Source organism: Ranitomeya imitator, chromosome 1 (assembly GCF_032444005.1).
Source record: "Ranitomeya imitator isolate aRanImi1 chromosome 1, aRanImi1.pri, whole genome shotgun sequence".
NCBI classification, from domain to species: Eukaryota; Metazoa; Chordata; class Amphibia; order Anura; family Dendrobatidae; genus Ranitomeya; species Ranitomeya imitator.
In genome coordinates, this window is record NC_091282.1 from 661534818 (window position 1) to 661548189 (window position 13372).

The following is a 13372-nucleotide window of genomic DNA, read 5'->3' on the forward strand; positions in this document are numbered from 1 at the left end:
TTAGATACAGCAGACAGTAGCACATGGGAGAGGATTAGATACAGCAGACAGTAGCACGTGGGGGAGGATTAGATACAGCAGACAGTAGCACGTGGGAGATGATTAGATACAGCAGACAGTAGCACGTGGGAGAGGATTAGATACAGTAGACAGTAGCACGTGGGAGAGGACTAGATACAGCAGACAGTGGGTAGCACACGGGAAAGGATTAGATACAGCAGACAGTAGCACACGGGAGAGGACTAGATACAGCAGACAGTAGCACACAGGAGAGGATTAGATACAGCAGACAGTAGCACACGGGAGAGGATTAGATACAGCAGACAGTAGCACACAGGGGAGGATTAGATACAGCAGACAGTAGCACACAGGAGAGGATTAGATACAGCAGACAGTAGCACACAGGGGAGGATTAGATACAGCAGACAGTAGCACACAGGAGAGGATTAGATACAGCAGACAGTAGCACACAGGGGAGGATTAGATACAGCAGACAGTAGCACACAGGGGAGGATTAGATACAGCAGACAGTAGCACACAGGGGAGGATTAGATACAGCAGACAGTAGCACACAGGGGAGGATTAGATACAGCAGACAGTAGCACACGGGAGAGGATTAGATACAGCAGATAGTAGCGCACAGGGGAGGATTAGATACAGCAGACAGTAGCACACGGGAGAGGATTAGATACAGCAGATAGTAGCACACAGGAGAGGATTAGATACAGCAGACAGTAGCACACAGGGGAGGATTAGATACAGCAGACAGTAGCACATGGGAGAGGATTAGATACAGCAGATAGTAGCACACAGGGGAGGATTAGATACAGCAGACAGTAGCACACGGGAGAGGATTAGATACAGAAGATAGTAGCACACAGGAGAGGATTAGATACAGCAGACAGTAGCACACAAGAGAGGACTAGATACAGCAGACAGTAGCACAGGGGAGAGGATTAGATACAGCAGACAGTAGCACACGGGAGAGGAGCAGACAGTAGCACATGGAAGAGGATTAGATACAGCAGACAGTAGCACACGGGAGAGGATTAGATACAGCAGACAGTAGTACACAGGAGAGGACTAGATACAGCAGACAGTAGCACACGGGAGAGGAGCAGACAGTAGCACATGGAAGAGGATTAAATACAGCAGACAGTAGCACACGGTAGAGGATTAGATACAGCAGATAGTAGCACACAGGGGAGGATTGGATACAGCAGACAGTAGCACACAAGAGAGGACTAGATACAGCAGACAGTAGCACACAGGAGTGGATTAGATACAGCAGACAGTAGCACACGGGAGAGGATTAGATACAGCAGACAGTAGCACACAGGGGAGGATTAGATACAGCAGACAGTAGCACACAGGAGAGGATTACATACAGCAGACAGTAGCACACAGGAGAGGACTAGATACAGCAGACAGTAGCACACGGGAGAGGAGCAGACAGTAGCACATGGAAGAGGATTAGATACAGCAGACAGTAGCACACGGGAGAGGATTAGATACAGCAGACAGTAGCACATGGGAGAGGATTAGATACAGCAGATAGTAGCACACAGGGGAGGATTGGATACAGCAGACAGTAGCACACAAGAGAGGACTAGACACAGAAGACAGTAGCACACAGGAGAGGATTAGATACAGCAGACAGTAGCACACAGGAGAGGATTAGATACAGCAGACAGTAGCACACGGGAGAGGATTAGATACAGCAGACAGTAGCACACAGGAGAGGATTAGATACAGCAGACAGTAGCACACAGGGGAGGATTAGATACAGCAGACAGTAGCACACGGGAGAGGATTAGATACAGCAGATAGTAGCACACAGGAGAGGATTAGATACAGCAGACAGTAGCACACAGGAGAGGACTAGATACAGCAGACAGTAGCACACGGGAGAGGATTAGATACAGCAGACAGTAGCACACAAGAGAGGACTAGATACAGCAGACAGTAGCACACGGGAGAGGAGCAGACAGTAGCACATGGAAGAGGATTAGATACAGCAGACAGCAGCACACGGGAGAGGACTAGATACAGCAGAGAGTAGCACACAGGAGAGGATTAGATACAGCAGACAGTAGCACACAGGGGAGGATTAGATACAGCAGATGGTAGCACACAGGAGAGGACTAGATACAGCAGACAGTAGCACACAGGGGAGGATTAGATACAGCAGATGGTAGCACACGGGAGAGGATTAGATACAGAAGACAGTAGCACGTGGGGGAGGATTAGATACAGCAGACAGTAGCACATGGGAGAGGATTAGATACAGCAGACAGTAGCACGTGGGGGAGGATTAGATACAGCAGACAGTAGCACGTGGGAGAGGATTAGATACAGCAGACAGTAGCACGTGGGAGAGGACTAGATACAGCAGACAGTGGGTAGCACACGGGAAAGGATTAGATACAGCAGACAGTAGCACACAGGAGAGGACTAGATACAGCAGACAGCAGCACGCAGAAGAGGATTAGATACAGCAGACAGCAGCACACGGGAGAGGACTAGATACAGCAGAGAGTAGCACACGGGAGAGGATTAGATACAGCAGACAGTAGCACACAGGGGAGGATTAGATACAGCAGACAGTAGCACACAGGGGAGGATTAGATACAGCAGACAGTAGCACATGGGAGAGGATTAGATACAGCAGACAGTAGCACGTGGGGGAGGATTAGATACAGCAGACAGTAGCACGTGGGAGAGGATTAGATACAGCAGACAGTAGCACGTGGGAGAGGATTAGATACAGTAGACAGTAGCACGTGGGAGAGGACTAGATACAGCAGACAGTGGGTAGCACACGGGAAAGGATTAGATACAGCAGACAGTAGCACACGGGAGAGGACTAGATACAGCAGACAGTAGCACACAGGAGAGGATTAGATACAGCAGACAGTAGCACACGGGAGAGGATTAGATACAGCAGACAGTAGCACACAGGGGAGGATTAGATACAGCAGACAGTAGCACACAGGAGAGGATTAGATACAGCAGACAGTAGAACACAGGGGAGGATTAGATACAGCAGACAGTAGCACACAGGAGAGGATTAGATACAGCAGACAGTAGCACACAGGGGAGGATTAGATACAGCAGACAGTAGCACACAGGGGAGGATTAGATACAGCAGACAGTAGCACACAGGGGAGGATTAGATACAGCAGACAGTAGCACACAGGGGAGGATTAGATACAGCAGACAGTAGCACACAGGGGAGGATTAGATACAGCAGACAGTAGCACACGGGAGAGGATTAGATACAGCAGATAGTAGCGCACAGGGGAGGATTAGATACAGCAGACAGTAGCACACGGGAGAGGATTAGATACAGCAGATAGTAGCACACAGGAGAGGATTAGATACAGCAGACAGTAGCACACAGGGGAGGATTAGATACAGCAGACAGTAGCACATGGGAGAGGATTAGATACAGCAGATAGTAGCACACAGGGGAGGATTAGATACAGCAGACAGTAGCACACGGGAGAGGATTAGATACAGAAGATAGTAGCACACAGGAGAGGATTAGATACAGCAGACAGTAGCACACAAGAGAGGACTAGATACAGCAGACAGTAGCACAGGGGAGAGGATTAGATACAGCAGACAGTAGCACACGGGAGAGGAGCAGACAGTAGCACATGGAAGAGGATTAGATACAGCAGACAGTAGCACACGGGAGAGGATTAGATACAGCAGACAGTAGTACACAGGAGAGGACTAGATACAGCAGACAGTAGCACACGGGAGAGGAGCAGACAGTAGCACATGGAAGAGGATTAAATACAGCAGACAGTAGCACACGGTAGAGGATTAGATACAGCAGATAGTAGCACACAGGGGAGGATTGGATACAGCAGACAGTAGCACACAAGAGAGGACTAGATACAGCAGACAGTAGCACACAGGAGTGGATTAGATACAGCAGACAGTAGCACACGGGAGAGGATTAGATACAGCAGACAGTAGCACACGGGAGAGGATTAGATACAGCAGACAGTAGCACACGGGAGAGGATTAGATACAGCAGACAGTAGCACACAGGGGAGGATTAGATACAGCAGACAGTAGCACACAGGAGAGGATTACATACAGCAGACAGTAGCACACAGGAGAGGACTAGATACAGCAGACAGTAGCACACGGGAGAGGAGCAGACAGTAGCACATGGAAGAGGATTAGATACAGCAGACAGTAGCACACGGGAGAGGATTAGATACAGCAGACAGTAGCACATGGGAGAGGATTAGATACAGCAGATAGTAGCACACAGGGGAGGATTGGATACAGCAGACAGTAGCACACAAGAGAGGACTAGACACAGAAGACAGTAGCACACAGGAGAGGATTAGATACAGCAGACAGTAGCACACAGGAGAGGATTAGATACAGCAGACAGTAGCACACGGGAGAGGACTAGATACAGCAGACAGTAGCACACAGGGGAGGATTAGATACAGCAGACAGTAGCACACGGGAGAGGATTAGATACAGCAGACAGTAGCACACAGGGGAGGATTAGATACAGCAGACCGTAGCACACAGGAGAGGATTAGATACAGCAGACAGTAGAATACAGGAGAGGACTAGATACAGCAGACAGTAGCACACAAGAGAGGATTAGATACAGCAGACAGTGGCACACAGGAGAGGATTAGATACAGCAGACAGTAGCACACAGAAGAGGATTAGATACAGCAGACAGTAGAATACAGGAGAGGATTAGATACAGCAGACAGTAGAATACAGGAGAGGATTAGATACAGCAGACAGTAGAATACAGGAGAGGATTAGATACAGCAGACAGTAGCACACAGGAGAGGACTAGATACAGCAGACAGTAGCACACTGGAGAGGATTAGATACAGCAGACAGTAGCACACAGGAGAGGATTAGATACAGCAGACAGTAGAATACAGGAGAGGATTAGATACAGCAGACAGTAGCACACAGGAGAGGATTAGATACAGCAGACAGTAGAATACAGGAGAAGATTAGATACAGCAGACAGTAGAATACAGGAGAGGATTAGATACAGCAGACAGTAGAATACAGGAGAGGATTAGATACAGCAGACAGTAGAATACAGGAGAGGATTAGATACAGCAGACAGTAGCACACAGGAGAGGACTAGATACAGCAGACAGTAGCACACGGGAGAGGATTAGATACAGCAGACAGTAGCACGTGGGAGAGGATTAGATACAGCAGACAGTAGCACACGGGAAAGGATTAGATACAGCAGACAGTAGCACACATATTGTAGTTCCTGAGATCAATTTACTTGATAAACATAACTCGCAGTTCCCGTCTGTATCACTAGGTGTCAGCAATTCTCCATTTGACACAGCGCATGCGTTCTTCTCATACACATCCTGTTCTACTCTCTGACGTCACCACCGCACAGCCTGTAGCCGCTATGGCATGAATGCTCCGGAAGTGGAAACGATCCGATCGGAAGTAGTACCGAGTGTGAGGAGAAGGTGGGATTTGGTGCCGGCCGCTGCAGCCACGGATTCGGTGAGTGTGAGCTGATCTGATAGTGGGTGAGGGGGCGGGAGAACTACCATCGTTGTGCACAGCGGAGCGGGGTAGAGCCTGTGGGAGCGGTGCATGGTGCGGACTGCAGTCTCCATTCATGGCTCTCCCGCCATTGTTCACGTGGTCATGTGACGTGAGAGCGGCCCATTGTGAGCGAGAATCCCTGGAGGAGATCGAGTAGTGGTCTGTGTGCGACCCTTAGGGATGATATGTCATTATGTAGCTCCTGCCTGGTACATACTAGAGAGTAATACGCTGCCATACAGTCACTCCCAACAGTGATGGCTGATAACAGGGAGTAATTGTAGTCTCCAGCCCTACAGTCACTCCCAACAGTGATGGCTGATAACAGGGAGTAATTGTAGTCTCCAGCCCTACAGTCACCTCTCCCCAGTAATGGCTGATAACAGGGAGTAATTGTAGTCTCCAGCCCTACAGTCACCTCTCCTTAGTAATGGCTGATAACAGGGAGTAATTGTAGTCTCCAGCCCTACAGTCACCTCTCCCCAGTAATGGCTGATAACAGGGAGTAATTGTAGTCTCCAGCCCTACAGTCACCTCTCCCCAGTAATGGCTGATAACAGGGAGTAATTGTAGTCTCCAGCCCTACAGTCACCTCTCCCCAGTAATGGCTGATAACAGGGAGTAATTGTAGTCTCCAGCCCTACAGTCACCTCTCCCCAGTAATGGCTGATAACAGGGAGTAATTGTAGTCTCCAGTCCTACAGTCTCCTCTCCTTAGTAATGGCTGATAACAGGGAGTAATTGTAGTCTACAGTCACCTCTCCCCAGTAATGGCTGATAACAGGGAGTAATTGTAGTCTCCAGCCCTACAGTCACCTCTCCCCAGTAATGGCTGATAACAGGGAGTAATTGTAGTCTCCAGCCCTACAGTCACCTCTCCCCAGTAATGGCTGATAACAGGGAGTAATTGTAGTCTCCAGTCCTACAGTCACCTCTCCCCAGTAATGGCTGATAACAGGGAGTAATTGTAGTCTCCAGCCCTACAGTCTCCTCTCCCCAGTAATGGCTGATAACAGGGAGTAATTGTAGTCTCCAGCCCTACAGTCACCTCTCCCCAGTAATGGCTGATAACAGGGAGTAATTGTAGTCTCCAGTCCTACAGTCACCTCTCCCCAGTAATGGCTGATAACAGGGAGTAATTGTAGTCTCCAGCCCTACAGTCTCCTCTCCCCAGTAATGGCTGATAACAGGGAGTAATTGTAGTCTCCAGCCCTACAGTCACCTCTCCTTAGTAATGGCTGATAACAGGGAGTAATTGTAGTCTCCAGCCCTACAGTCACCTCTCCTTAGTAATGGCTGATAACAGGGAGTAATTGTAGTCTCCAGCCCTACAGTCACCTCTCCCCAGTAATGGCTGATAACAGGGAGTAATTGTAGTCTCCAGCCCTACAGTCACCTCTCCCCAGTAATGGCTGATAACAGGGAGTAATTGTAGTCTCCAGCCCTACAGTCACCTCTCCCCAGTAATGGCTGATAACAGGGAGTAATTGTAGTCTCCAGTCCTACAGTCACCTCTCCCCAGTAATGGCTGATAACAGGGAGTAATTGTAGTCTCCAGTCCTACAGTCACCTCTCCCCAGTAATGGCTGATAACAGGGAGTAATTGTAGTCTCCAGCCCTACAGTCACCTCTCCCCAGTAATGGCTGATAACAGGGAGTAATTGTAGTCTCCAGCCCTACAGTCTCCTCTCCCCAGTAATGGCTGATAACAGGGAGTAATTGTAGTCTCCAGCCCTACAGTCACCTCTCCCCAGTAATGGCTGATAACAGGGAGTAATTGTAGTCTCCAGCCCTACAGTCTCCTCTCCCCAGTAATGGCTGATAACAGGGAGTAATTGTAGTCTCCAGTCCTACAGTCTCCTCTCCCCAGTAATGGCTGATAACAGGGAGTAATTGTAGTCTCCAGCCCTACAGTCACCTCTCCTTAGTAATGGCTGATAACAGGGAGTAATTGTAGTCTCCAGCCCTACAGTCACCTCTCCTTAGTAATGGCTGATAACAGGGAGTAATTGTAGTCTCCAGCCCTACAGTCACCTCTCCCCAGTAATGGCTGATAACAGGGAGTAATTGTAGTCTCCAGCCCTACAGTCACCTCTCCCCAGTAATGGCTGATAACAGGGAGTAATTGTAGTCTCCAGTCCTACAGTCACCTCTCCCCAGTAATGGCTGATAACAGGGAGTAATTGTAGTCTCCAGCCCTACAGTCACCTCTCCCCAGTAATGGCTGATAACAGGGAGTAATTGTAGTCTCCAGTCCTACAGTCACCTCTCCCCAGTAATGGCTGATAACAGGGAGTAATTGTAGTCTCCAGTCCTACAGTCACCTCTCCCCAGTAATGGCTGATAACAGGGAGTAATTGTAGTCTCCAGCCCTACAGTCACCTCTCCTTAGTAATGGCTGATAACAGGGAGTAATTGTAGTCTCCAGTCCTACAGTCACCTCTCCTTAGTAATGGCTGATAACAGGGAGTAATTGTAGTCTCCAGCCCTACAGTCACCTCTCCCCAGTAATGGCTGATAACAGGGAGTAATTGTAGTCTCCAGCCCTACAGTCACCTCTCCTTAGTAATGGCTGATAACAGGGAGTAATTGTAGTCTCCAGTCCTACAGTCACCTCTCCTTAGTAATGGCTGATAACAGGGAGTAATTGTAGTCTCCAGCCCTACAGTCACCTCTCCCCAGTAATGGCTGATAACAGGGAGTAATTGTAGTCTCCAGCCCTACAGTCTCCTCTCCCCAGTAATGGCTGATAACAGGGAGTAATTGTAGTCTCCAGTCCTACAGTCTCCTCTCCCCAGTAATGGCTGATAACAGGGAGTAATTGTAGTCTCCAGCCCTACAGTCACCTCTCCTTAGTAATGGCTGATAACAGGGAGTAATTGTAGTCTCCAGCCCTACAGTCACCTCTCCTTAGTAATGGCTGATAACAGGGAGTAATTGTAGTCTCCAGCCCTACAGTCACCTCTCCCCAGTAATGGCTGATAACAGGGAGTAATTGTAGTCTCCAGCCCTACAGTCACCTCTCCCCAGTAATGGCTGATAACAGGGAGTAATTGTAGTCTCCAGCCCTACAGTCTCCTCTCCCCAGTAATGGCTGATAACAGGGAGTAATTGTAGTCTCCAGTCCTACAGTCTCCTCTCCCCAGTAATGGCTGATAACAGGGAGTAATTGTAGTCTCCAGCCCTACAGTCACCTCTCCTTAGTAATGGCTGATAACAGGGAGTAATTGTAGTCTCCAGCCCTACAGTCACCTCTCCTTAGTAATGGCTGATAACAGGGAGTAATTGTAGTCTCCAGCCCTACAGTCACCTCTCCCCAGTAATGGCTGATAACAGGGAGTAATTGTAGTCTCCAGCCCTACAGTCACCTCTCCCCAGTAATGGCTGATAACAGGGAGTAATTGTAGTCTCCAGCCCTACAGTCACCTCTCCCCAGTAATGGCTGATAACAGGGAGTAATTGTAGTCTCCAGTCCTACAGTCACCTCTCCCCAGTAATGGCTGATAACAGGGAGTAATTGTAGTCTCCAGCCCTACAGTCACCTCTCCCCAGTAATGGCTGATAACAGGGAGTAATTGTAGTCTCCAGTCCTACAGTCACCTCTCCCCAGTAATGGCTGATAACAGGGAGTAATTGTAGTCTCCAGCCCTACAGTCACCTCTCCCAGTAATGGCTGATAACAGGGAGTAATTGTAGTCTCCAGTCCTACAGTCACCTCTCCCCAGTAATGGCTGATAACAGGGAGTAATTGTAGTCTCCAGTCCTACAGTCTCCTCTCCCCAGTAATGGCTGATAACAGGGAGTAATTGTAGTCTCCAGTCCTACAGTCACCTCTCCCCAGTAATGGCTGATAACAGGGAGTAATTGTAGTCTCCAGCCCTACAGTCACCTCTCCCCAGTAATGGCTGATAACAGGGAGTAATTGTAGTCTCCAGCCCTACAGTCTCCTCTCCTTAGTAATGGCTGATAACAGGGAGTAATTGTAGTCTCCAGTCCTACAGTCACCTCTCCCCAGTAATGGCTGATAACAGGGAGTAATTGTAGTCTCCAGCCCTACAGTCACCTCTCCCCAGTAATGGCTGATAACAGGGAGTAATTGTAGTCTCCAGCCCTACAGTCACCTCTCCCCAGTAATGGCTGATAACAGGGAGTAATTGTAGTCTCCAGTCCTACAGTCACCTCTCCCCAGTAATGGCTGATAACAGGGAGTAATTGTAGTCTCCAGCCCTACAGTCACCTCTCCTTAGTAATGGCTGATAACAGGGAGTAATTGTAGTCTCCAGTCCTACAGTCACCTCTCCTTAGTAATGGCTGATAACAGGGAGTAATTGTAGTCTCCAGCCCTACAGTCACTCCCAACAGTGATGGCTGATAACAGGGAGTAATTGTAGTCTCCAGCCCTACAGTCACTCCCAACAGTGATGGCTGATAACAGGGAGTAATTGTAGTCTCCAGCCCTACAGTCACCTCTCCCCAGTAATGGCTGATAACAGGGAGTAATTGTAGTCTCCAGTCCTACAGTCACCTCTCCCCAGTAATGGCTGATAACAGGGAGTAATTGTAGTCTCCAGCCCTACAGTCACCTCTCCCCAGTAATGGCTGATAACAGGGAGTAATTGTAGTCTCCAGCCCTACAGTCACCTCTCCCCAGTAATGGCTGATAACAGGGAGTAATTGTAGTCTCCAGCCCTACAGTCTCCTCTCCCCAGTAATGGCTGATAACAGGGAGTAATTGTAGTCTCCAGCCCTACAGTCACCTCTCCCCAGTAATGGCTGATAACAGGGAGTAATTGTAGTCTCCAGTCCTACAGTCACCTCTCCTTAGTAATGGCTGATAACAGGGAGTAATTGTAGTCTCCAGTCCTACAGTCTCCTCTCCCCAGTAATGGCTGATAACAGGGAGTAATTGTAGTCTCCAGCCCTACAGTCACCTCTCCTTAGTAATGGCTGATAACAGGGAGTAATTGTAGTCTCCAGCCCTACAGTCACCTCTCCTTAGTAATGGCTGATAACAGGGAGTAATTGTAGTCTCCAGCCCTACAGTCACCTCTCCCCAGTAATGGCTGATAACAGGGAGTAATTGTAGTCTCCAGCCCTACAGTCACCTCTCCCCAGTAATGGCTGATAACAGGGAGTAATTGTAGTCTCCAGTCCTACAGTCACCTCTCCCCAGTAATGGCTGATAACAGGGAGTAATTGTAGTCTCCAGCCCTACAGTCACCTCTCCCCAGTAATGGCTGATAACAGGGAGTAATTGTAGTCTCCAGTCCTACAGTCACCTCTCCCCAGTAATGGCTGATAACAGGGAGTAATTGTAGTCTCCAGTCCTACAGTCACCTCTCCTTAGTAATGGCTGATAACAGGGAGTAATTGTAGTCTCCAGTCCTACAGTCTCCTCTCCCCAGTAATGGCTGATAACAGGGAGTAATTGTAGTCTCCAGCCCTACAGTCACCTCTCCTTAGTAATGGCTGATAACAGGGAGTAATTGTAGTCTCCAGCCCTACAGTCTCCTCTCCTTAGTAATGGCTGATAACAGGGAGTAATTGTAGTCTCCAGTCCTACAGTCACCTCTCCCCAGTAATGGCTGATAACAGGGAGTAATTGTAGTCTCCAGTCCTACAGTCTCCTCTCCCCAGTAATGGCTGATAACAGGGAGTAATTGTAGTCTCCAGTCCTACAGTCACCTCTCCCCAGTAATGGCTGATAACAGGGAGTAATTGTAGTCTCCAGCCCTACAGTCACCTCTCCCCAGTAATGGCTGATAACAGGGAGTAATTGTAGTCTCCAGCCCTACAGTCTCCTCTCCTTAGTAATGGCTGATAACAGGGAGTAATTGTAGTCTCCAGCCCTACAGTCACCTCTCCCCAGTAATGGCTGATAACAGGGAGTAATTGTAGTCTCCAGCCCTACAGTCACCTCTCCCCAGTAATGGCTGATAACAGGGAGTAATTGTAGTCTCCAGTCCTACAGTCACCTCTCCCCAGTAATGGCTGATAACAGGGAGTAATTGTAGTCTCCAGCCCTACAGTCACCTCTCCCCAGTAATGGCTGATAACAGGGAGTAATTGTAGTCTCCAGTCCTACAGTCACCTCTCCCCAGTAATGGCTGATAACAGGGAGTAATTGTAGTCTCCAGTCCTACAGTCACCTCTCCCCAGTAATGGCTGATAACAGGGAGTAATTGTAGTCTCCAGTCCTACAGTCTCCTCTCCCCAGTAATGGCTGATAACAGGGAGTAATTGTAGTCTCCAGTCCTACAGTCACCTCTCCCCAGTAATGGCTGATAACAGGGAGTAATTGTAGTCTCCAGCCCTACAGTCTCCTCTCCCCAGTAATGGCTGATAACAGGGAGTAATTGTAGTCTCCAGCCCTACAGTCACCTCTCCCCAGTAATGGCTGATAACAGGGAGTAATTGTAGTCTCCAGCCCTACAGTCTCCTCTCCCCAGTAATGGCTGATAACAGGGAGTAATTGTAGTCTCCAGCCCTACAGTCACCTCTCCCCAGTAATGGCTGATAACAGGTAGTAATTGTAGTCTCCAGCCCTACAGTCTCCTCTCCTTAGTAATGGCTGATAACGGAGTAATTGTAGTCTCCAGCCCTACAGTCTCCTCTCCTTAGTAATGGCTGATAACAGGGAGTAATTGTAGTCTCCAGCCCTACAGTCACCTCTCCTTAGTAATGGCTGATAACAGGGAGTAATTGTAGTCTCCAGCCCTACAGTCACCTCTCCTTAGTAATGGCTGATAACAGGGAGTAATTGTAGTCTCCAGTCCTACAGTCACCTCTCCTTAGTAATGGCTGATAACAGGGAGTAATTGTAGTCTCCAGCCCTACAGTCTCCTCTCCCCAGTAATGGCTGATAACAGGGAGTAATTGTAGTCTCCAGCCCTACAGTCACCTCTCCTTAGTAATGGCTGATAACAGGGAGTAATTGTAGTCTCCAGCCCTACAGTCACCTCTCCCCAGTAATGGCTGATAACAGGGAGTAATTGTAGTCTCCAGCCCTACAGTCACCTCTCCTTAGTAATGGCTGATAACAGGGAGTAATTGTAGTCTCCAGCCCTACAGTCACCTCTCCCCAGTAATGGCTGATAACAGGGAGTAATTGTAGTCTCCAGCCCTACAGTCTCCTCTCCCCAGTAATGGCTGATAACAGGGAGTAATTGTAGTCTCCAGCCCTACAGTCACCTCTCCTTAGTAATGGCTGATAACAGGGAGTAATTGTAGTCTCCAGCCCTACAGTCACCTCTCCTTAGTAATGGCTGATAACAGGGAGTAATTGTAGTCTCCAGCCCTACAGTCTCCTCTCCCCAGTAATGGCTGATAACAGGGAGTAATTGTAGTCTCCAGCCCTACAGTCACCTCTCCCCAGTAATGGCTGATAACAGGGAGTAATTGTAGTCTCCAGTCCTACAGTCACCTCTCCTTAGTAATGGCTGATAACAGGGAGTAATTGTAGTCTCCAGCCCTACAGTCACCTCTCCCCAGTAATGGCTGATAACAGGGAGTAATTGTAGTCTCCAGTCCTACAGTCACCTCTCCTTAGTAATGGCTGATAACAGGGAGTAATTGTAGTCTCCAGCCCTACAGTCACCTCTCCTTAGTAATGGCTGATAACAGGGAGTAATTGTAGTCTCCAGCCCTACAGTCACCTCTCCCAGTAATGGCTGATAACAGGGAGTAATTGTAGTCTCCAGCCCTACAGTCACCTCTCCCCAGTAATGGCTGATAACAGGGAGTAATTGTAGTCTCCAGCCCTACAGTCACCTCTCCCCAGTAATGG

The 13372-nt window shown here is 48.7% G+C and overlaps 1 protein-coding gene across 1 annotated transcript in view; it reads left to right on the top strand.

Moving 5' to 3' along the window:
* ADAR (adenosine deaminase RNA specific) overlaps nucleotides 1–13372 on the top strand; it is a 63928-nt gene that overhangs the window by 25509 nt on the left and 25047 nt on the right. Inside the window, exon 2 of the mRNA XM_069728891.1 lies at nucleotides 5345–5541. Within this exon, the coding sequence (XP_069584992.1) occupies nucleotides 5446–5541 (96 nt within the window). The 5' untranslated portion in view covers nucleotides 5345–5445. The remainder of the gene's footprint in view (nucleotides 1–5344; nucleotides 5542–13372) is intronic.